An 8,731-nucleotide genomic window follows, 5' to 3' on the forward strand; every position below is an offset into this window, starting at 1 on the left:
GGGAGAGTTGATTTAACCAACTCCCATTATTATCAGTTACCCATGAGTATACATGCATTAAAAAATTTTTTATTTTATTTACTAAATTTTTTTAATAAATTTATTTATTTTAATTGGAGGCTAATTACTTTACAATATTGTAAATGAATCACCAGTCCAGGTTCGATGCATGATACAGGATGCTTGGGGCTGGTACACTGGAATGACCCAGAGGGATGGTATGGGGAGGGAGGTGGGAGGGAGGTTCAGGATGGGGAACACGTGTACACCCGTGGCAGATTCATGTTGATACATGCATTTTTAATTGATTAAAAATTTCATTTCTGAATGTATTAGTGTTTAATTGCCTAAGGGTGAAATTAAACATATTTTATGTATAAATTTTCTATTCTTTATCCCAGTGTGTGGTTTTTATTTATTATTTGATTATCTATTTTCTACTTGGATTTCAATTAGAAATTGTGCAAAACTAAGTGAATTGGAAATTCCTTTTATTTTCCTAAGGATTTTTTATATATTAGGTTATAATCATTATGTCATACAAATTGCAAGTTTTTGCTAATTTCAATATCTTTATTATGCTTTTAACACTTTATGTTTATTATGTTATTTGATTACATTTCCATGGTAATTTCCAAACAATTTTTAATAGAGAAGCTATTAATCTTATATATTATTGTGTAACCAGGTGGCTCTGATGGTAAAGAATCTGCCTGCACTGTGGAAGAGCTGGGTTCCATCCTTAGGTTGGGAAGGTCTCTTGGAGGAGGGCATGGCAACCCACTCCAGTGCCTGGACAATCCCCATGGACAGAGGAACCTGGTGGGCTACAGTCTATGGGGTTGCAAAGGGTTGGACACGACTGGGCAACTAAGCACAGCACTACTTATAAAGGCATTTTGATTGATTGACTTCAGTTCAGTTCAGTCACTCAGTCATTTCCGACTCTTTGCAAACCCATGGACTGCAGCATGCCAATTGATTGCCTTAGATTTTCTTTTTTAAAAATGTCTATTAGTACTGATACTTTTTTCTTCTATTTCTTTATACTCCTAAGCTTGTGTTACATGCAACTGCATAAGTTGCCTTATTCATAATAATTAATGCTTATTAATAATGGTTGTAAAAGTTACCTTTATCTTGGCTCTAACTTTCTTAGAAATGATTCATGTGTTTTAATGTGGAGAATGATATGACTACTGGCTCAAAATTATGTCTTTTGTTATTAAAAATGTATTGCAACAGATTTTCAATTTAACTAATGTATTCATAATATTAATAATATTTTCATACCATTTTCTCCTCTTTTTTTAATTTTATTTTTTATTGAATTATAGTTGATTTATAATGTGTTAGTTTCAGGTGTACAGCAAAGAGATTCAGTTTTTTATATACATATATATATATACATATATATACACACACACATACACTTCTACAATGTACAGGTCATACCTCCACAACAAGGAATTATTCAGCCCGATTTTTCTCTTCTCTATTTCCCCACTACATCCAAATGCCCAGTAATACCATACTCAAGATACTATAAAATTTTTCTCTCAAGAGCCGTAAAATTGTTCATTGCTTTTATAAAGTAAACATATTCCTGGGAATTGATTTTAACTTATAATAAAAGATAAGTGAAAAATCAAAGAGGGAAAGGTTTTTATTTAAGCATTGGTGATAAAAGGCACTCATTAGAAACAATCTTGAATAGAGGAATGATAGGGTATATATTTCAAATCCATGTGAATAAATGCATAGCTAATATAATGGTAATTAGACCAGAATGGCAACTGCATGGAAAGGGTCAAAGATAGTTCTATAATCAGACATAGAAGATGAATAGGCCACATTATCATCTGTCACTCCTGCATGATGACAGAGATCTGTAATGTTGAATATTGCTGATATAATGACCTAGGGATTGACCTCTCCTCTTTTACTGTCTCTATTCACTACCTTAGTGATCTTATTGATTTTAAATATCATTCATATACTAATGGCTCCCAAATTTCTATCTCTAGCCCAGACTTCTCTAAACACACGACTGTATATGCTTCCTTGTAGTTGTCATGTTTAATCGATAATTTGAACCTAACATGTCTAAAATGAATGCCTGATATTCTCCCACAGATCCATTTCAATTATAGACTTTTTTGAATCAGTGAGTCACAGTTCTATCCTTTCTACTTTTCAGTCTGAAAACCCTGAAGCCATTCTTGATGCCTCTCTTCCTTTATCACCCATACCCAATCCTTCTGGAAATCCTGTTGGTCCTACCTTTTCAATATATCCAGAATTTTACAATTTCTCATCATCTTCACAGTTATCACATTGGCCTGGAATGATATCTTTTTTTACAGTAGGTTTCTTAAATCTTCCTGACTCTAAAGTTGTCCCCTACAAAATGATATTGGCACAACATGTGATGATTTTTTAAGAATTTATAATAATACTATGATATGTGAACATGATTCACATCTTAAAGAAGAAGCTATGGATACCAAGTTAAGGTCTCAAACTCTGCTCTTCACTGTAGCTTCTAGGATCACTCTGTTGTGATTGTCTTTTACTGAAAGGAAGTCTTACTAAAGTGATTTATTAAAAAATAAACTAAGCATCTTTATTTATTTAAACTTTTTATTTTGTATGGTGATATGGGAGCATTGGTGGCTCAGATGTTAAAGAATCTACCCACAATGCAGGAAACCCAAGTTTGATACCTGGGTCAGGAAGATCCCCTGGAGAAGGGGGTGGCTACCTACTCCAGTATTGTTGCCTGGAGAATTCCATGGACAGAGGAGCCTAATGGGCTACAGTCCATGGGATTGTAGAGTCGGACACCACTGAGCAAGTAACACACACACACACACACACACACACAGTGGTATAGCCTGTTAACAAACAGTGTAGTGATAGTTTCAGGTGAACAGAGAAGGGACTCAAACTAAGCATATTTAAATGACCTTTAAAATATTTCTTCCTCCTAGTGTATACAGAGTGTAGTTTTTAAATTAAATTTTGAACTTAGTTTTTACTTTTTTCCTGTACACAAATGGGAAGTGCACTAAACAAGACAGAATGAAACTTAGTATTTATCCAATTCTTCTTTGATCCAAGTCCCAAGTGTTTTGTGCTCAAACTTTTCACATTTTTAAATGGATTAATGGATTCTCCCTTTCCCTAACACTTTAAACAAAGCTCTGGACTTATTTTCCCTAGATTCTGACCACTTCTGAATTTCTCACCTCCTTGACAGTTAACATATCTCCCCCCATTCTAAAAGTCTTAAGTAATAAGATTCAGTCTCTTTCATTTAGCACTCTGAGTCAAAGTTCCCATAAATCTCACATAAGAATTACCAGGTGTTATAAAACATACAGAATCAGCAGATATCTCCTCCGGAAATTCTGGTTTGGATTTAAGTTGAACATATGCACGATAATTTTAGCAAGTGTTCCAGGTAATCCTTATATTCAGGATGATTTGGGAAAGGTTCAGGATTTTAAAACAAGTAAAGTAGCACAGATATTAGTATGTTCTCAGTTCAGTTCAGTTCAGTTCAGTTGCTCAGTCATGTCCAACTCTTTGCGACCCCATGAATCACAGCACACCAGGCCTCCCTGTCTATCACCAACTCCTGGAGTTCACTCAGATTCACGTCCATCGAGTCAGTGATGCCATTCAGCCATCTCATCCTCTGTCATCCCCTTCTCCTCCTGCCCCCAATTCCTCCCAGCATCAGAGTCTATTCCAGTGAGTCAACTCTTCCCATGAGGTGGCCAAAGTACTGGAGTTTCAGCTTTAGCATCATTCCCTCCAAAGAAATCCCAGGGCTGATCTCCTTCAGAATGGACTGGTTGGATCTCCTTGCAGTCCAAGAGACTCTCAGGAGTCTTCTCTAACACCACAGTTCAAAAGCATCAATTCTTCAGTGCTCAGCCTTCTTCACAGTCCAACTCTCACATCCATACATGACCACAGGAAAAACCATAGCCTCGACTAGACAGACCTTAGTCGGCAAAGTAATGTCTCTGCTTTTGAATATGCTATCTAGGTTGGTCATAACTTTTCTTCCAAGGAGTAAGTGTTCTTTAATTTCATGGCTGCAGTCACCATCTGCAGTGATTTTGAAACCCCAAAAATAAAGTCTGACACTGTTTCCACTGTTTCCCCATCTATTTCCCATGAAGTGATGGGACCAGATGCCGTGATCTTCGTTTTCTGAATGTTGAGCTTTAAGCCAACTTTTTCACTCTCCTCTTTCACTTTCATCAAGAGGCTTTTTAGTTCCTCTTCACTTTCTGCCATAAGGGTGGTGTCATCTGCATATCTGAGGTTATTGATATTTCTCCTGGCAATCTTGATTCCAGCTTGTGTTTCTTCCAGTACAGTGTTTCTCATGATGTACTCTGCATATAAGTTAAATAAACAGGGTGACAATATACAGCCTTGATGTACTCCTTTTCCTATTTGGAACCAGTCTGTTGTTCCATGTCCAGTATGTTCTCAGATTGTGGCAAATTAGTGAAATGAAAAATAAAAGACCATATCAGAAATTATTTAAAATCTTATTCACCTGAAGAAAAGAAAAGCAGAGATATTTAGAAAAAGACATTAATTAGACTTTCAGGTATCTAGTGGCATGGTTAAGTTTCCATTTATTTTGTGATTGCAAATGTAAGCATTTATTTCCTCTGAGTTCACATAAATATATTTGAAAAACATACATGGGAGTGGGCCACAGTGAGATGTTCCTTAAGACTGTGGAATCAAAGTTGCTTTCTTAGAGGTAAAATAGTAAGTTTTCCACAAGGGGTTGAAGTTACACATCTGTTGAAACTAACTACCAGCATGAGAGACCCCTCCAAGGATGCTAAATATAAATATTGCAAAGTATGTACTGAATGCTATTGCAGAGAGGCAGGACTGGAATGTGATACAGTTTGGTAAGCTGCTTTCTAATGAATTTGTCTCCTCTTTTGATAAAGAATGTTAAACAATGGAGGCTGCTCATAATGGAACACAGAATGATAAAGAAGTAATCAAAATGCAATTCTGGTTTACATATACAATTCTATCTTTGGAAGACAGAAAAAAAAAACATATTTGGATCATGCAGAAATTTACTCCATCCTGAATCTACTTGTGTAGATAAAATTATTCTTGCTGAAGCGCCTGAAATCTGGGGACCCTCTCTAGGCCTGTGACGATTTAACCAGATGGGTTACAAGCCATTTTATTGAGTTTTGCCTCTGGGCATCTGGTTGGCTCATCTCTCAGGCATTAATTAGCTCATCCATATCCCTTTAAAACACAGACAAAGTAGTTGAAAAAGATAGCACATGCTGACAGTAGCTGATGAGGCATGGAACTATAGATTTTATTTTCACCCACATAAACAAGTAAGATGAATGTTTATAGGCTCAGTGAGTGTGATTACCTGGAATCAGTCTTTGTTATAAATGACTGTAGAGTTTGGGTGGTAATAGGGTTAACACTTCCTCCTCCTTTCAACCAAATAACATCAGATACCATAGTCATTGTTGTCTGGTAGTGAAATGAAAGTAAGGATGAAAACCCTAATATATTATTCTGCTTTTATTCAATAACACAAATCCCCTTTGGAAGGTTTCTGAATTAATAGAACTGTGCATCTATCTGAGAAAGAAAACAAAATTTTCCTGTATAGTAATGGTACTTGAATTAAGAAGACCAGCACAGTTCCTACTTGTTGAATTCTTTTCTCCTACATGGTTCTTTTATGAATCAGTTCACCCTCAGCTGAATTGTTTCTTGCAAGCTCTTCAGGATAGAAAGTGAAGTTGCTCAGACGTGCCCGACTCTTTGCGACCTCATGGGCTGTAGCTTACCAGGCTCCTCTATCCATGGGATTTTCCAGGCAATAGTCCTGGAGTGGATTGCCATTTCCTTCTCCAGGGGATCTTCCCAACCCAGGGATCGAACCCGGGTCTCCCGCATTGTAGACAGATGCTTTACTGTCTGAGCCACCAGGGAAGGTTCAGGATAGAACCTTCTGTTATAATTATCTATGATTGTCTTACCATCTCTAAGTCTAAAATTAAAAGATATTTTGTCAATGCTAGCAAGAGTCACCTTCTCCATAGAATAAAGCCATCACCCACATATACTTAAGGGCATCTCTCTGATAAAGAGGAATTAATGTATAAGTATTGGTCTCATAATTTCCCAGCACCAGTGAGGATGGAAAAGACAAAGAAAAACTGATTAATATGAAATATTGGTGAAAATATAATTTATGTAATTTTGCTCACATTTGTCAAACATATCCATGAATCTTTTCCCACAATATATGTGTACATTAGTAATTTCTTTTGCAGTGTAATCTCTACAGGGTAGGAATATGTTCTTTCTCAGCCTTAACTGGTCAATTCAGCATGCACTAGGAAAAATGTGCAACATGGTTTATGTGTATATATATGTGTGTGTGTGTGTATGTATTAATGAATTCACTTCCACATTCAGAGTACAATATGAGAATATTTGACCTCATAACCATAGATACTTTAAGGAGCCTGTATAGATCCCCTGAATGCTTTTCCTTTACTCCACTTCAAATGGAAGATTACTGTGTGTAAGTCCTTGTCATGATGTCTTTGCACATACACAGATATTTACTCATCTCCTACATTCACATCCTAAATAAACAAAATCATTCATATGGTAGTTTATCAAATCTAACATATTTTACATTTTAACATTTAGAGTAGGAAAAGTTCTAAAATTAATGGTATCTTGGTTTTATGAATTATAATGTGTTTATACTTTGAACTATATACACATTTACATAAAATATTGCTTATTCATAATTTCAGACATAATTGCTAATCATAGGATGATAAGTTATTGCAAAATATCCTAGGCTTAATATCATATACTTTTGGCATACTAGTTATTGTCAGAGTGATGCTAGATTTGAACATTTAAATGATATAGTAAGTCAAATATGAAAAAATAAGCAATCATCTAATTTTAACATTATATTAATATTCAATGAATTCTAAATACATTTCTAGAAATATAATTTATTCTTCCTAAATTACTTATTAATATCAAAAATTTTATTTACCAGGTAAATCAAGATATTAGATTTAATATGGAACTCCTTCCAAAAATAGGTATTTTCCAGGATTTAGCTTATTCCACCTGTTTTTCAGTTTTCTGGATAATGTTGGAGATTATACAGATGAGTGTGCTTGCTCCCATATTACTTGAAGACAGAAATTAGGACAATACCAAAAGATTTCCTATCAGCAATTTTTTCACAGCTGCTTTCACCTCTTTATTTCGTAGACTGTAGATGATAGGATTCAACATTGGGGTTAATGCACCATATACCAAAGCTATAAATTTATCTATTTCCTGTGAATCTATAGCTGAAGGCTTCAGGTATGCGGAAAGAGCTGTCCCATAGAACAAAACAACCACAGACAGGTGGGCTGCACATGTTGAAAAGGCTTTGCTTCGACCATCCTCTGAGCTGATTCTCAGGATGTTGAAGAGGATGAATGCATAAGAGATGCAAATTAGGAGCATTGGCATGGGAACAAGAAGTATGGTGAATACCAGCATGATTAACTTCACTTTGGAAGTGTCCACACAAACCAGTTTTAAGACAGCAAGAATCTCACAAGCAAAATGATTGATCACACTATTACCACACAGAGACAACTGCAATACAAACACTGTTTCCACCAGGGCAGTGAAGCAGCCTGTCACCCAGGAGCCAACTGCAATCTGCACACAGACCCTCTTGTTTATGATAATGGGGTATCTTAGTGGGTTGCAGATGGCCACATATCGGTCATATGCCATCATGGACAGGAGCACACACTCGGTGGAGCCCATGGCCAGAGAGAAGTACATCTGAGCAGCACATCCTAAGAATGAGATGGTGTTTTCCCCTGAAATAAAGTTTATCAGCATTGGAGGGAAAGCAGAAGAGGTATACCAGATGTCTAAACAGGAGAGATTGCTGAGGAAGAAGTACATAGGTGTGTGTAGGCGGGAATCCAAGATAGTGATGGAGATCAGAATCATATTTCCCAGTAAGGTGATCAGGTACATCAGCAAGCACAGCACGAATATGATGATCTCACCTTTGGGGTAGTGGGAAAATCCCAGGAAGAAAAACATTGTTACAGATGTCAGATTTGCCTGGAACATTTTATTATGTCAAGGTCATTTGTATATACACATAGAAAGATTATCATCATATATCATACATAAAACACAAGATCTTCCCCATTTTTATTTTCTGGTATTTTTTCTTCACATCAACTTGCAGTATGTGCTTAACTGCTTCTCTAGCTTGGTAATAGTATTATTAGTATGTATTTGAATAATTTATCATCAATAAGGAAAATTTTAAGTAGGGAGTCAGCAGATAAAGTATCTTCAAGATTTTCTTTTTGCTGTAATACTTTTTAAAGGTAAAGTTGGGAAAGGGCAAGGTTTATTACATAAATATCATGAGATCTTGAGGAAAGAAAATCTTATGGAGTCTTTCTTTTCCCAAAACCACATCTGTAACTGATAGATGGTGATGATATCAATTTACCTCTGAACCACTGGGATGATGTTTTTCCCATAGTTGGCTAACAGTCTTCTTACTTGGGAGTTTTTCTGTTTTCCAAGTTCAGTATCTTCTGTCAAAATAATTTTGGGAGATTTGTTTAGTAAAAAT

The 8,731-nt window shown here is 35.9% G+C and overlaps 1 protein-coding gene across 1 annotated transcript; it reads right to left on the reverse strand.

The window, feature by feature from the left end:
• Nucleotides 1-5,730: 5,730 nt before the first annotated feature.
• LOC138433253 (olfactory receptor 13F1-like) lies at nucleotides 5,731-8,211 on the reverse strand. The gene is made up of 2 exons (XM_069575534.1): nucleotides 7,298-8,211; nucleotides 5,731-5,755 (listed from the first exon to the last, which is right to left on the reverse strand). Exons 1-2 carry the CDS (start codon nucleotides 8,209-8,211, stop codon nucleotides 5,731-5,733), a joined length of 939 nt encoding a protein of 312 aa, XP_069431635.1.
• Nucleotides 8,212-8,731: the final 520 nt, after the last annotated feature.

Source organism: Ovis canadensis, chromosome 2 (assembly GCF_042477335.2).
Source record: "Ovis canadensis isolate MfBH-ARS-UI-01 breed Bighorn chromosome 2, ARS-UI_OviCan_v2, whole genome shotgun sequence".
Classification (NCBI taxonomy): Eukaryota; Metazoa; Chordata; class Mammalia; order Artiodactyla; family Bovidae; genus Ovis; species Ovis canadensis.

What these genes read in the sequence shown, in the direction of transcription:
- LOC138433253 (XM_069575534.1), bottom strand. Translation starts at nt 8,211, where the DNA reads ATGTTCCAGGCAAATCTGACATCTGTAACAATGTTTTTCTTCCTGGGA. An exon ending in GCAGCTGTGAAAAAATTGCT is followed by an intron (nt 5,756 to 7,297) that starts GATAGGAAATCT and finishes AAAAGAACCATG; the next exon opens with TAGGAGAAAAGAATTCAACA.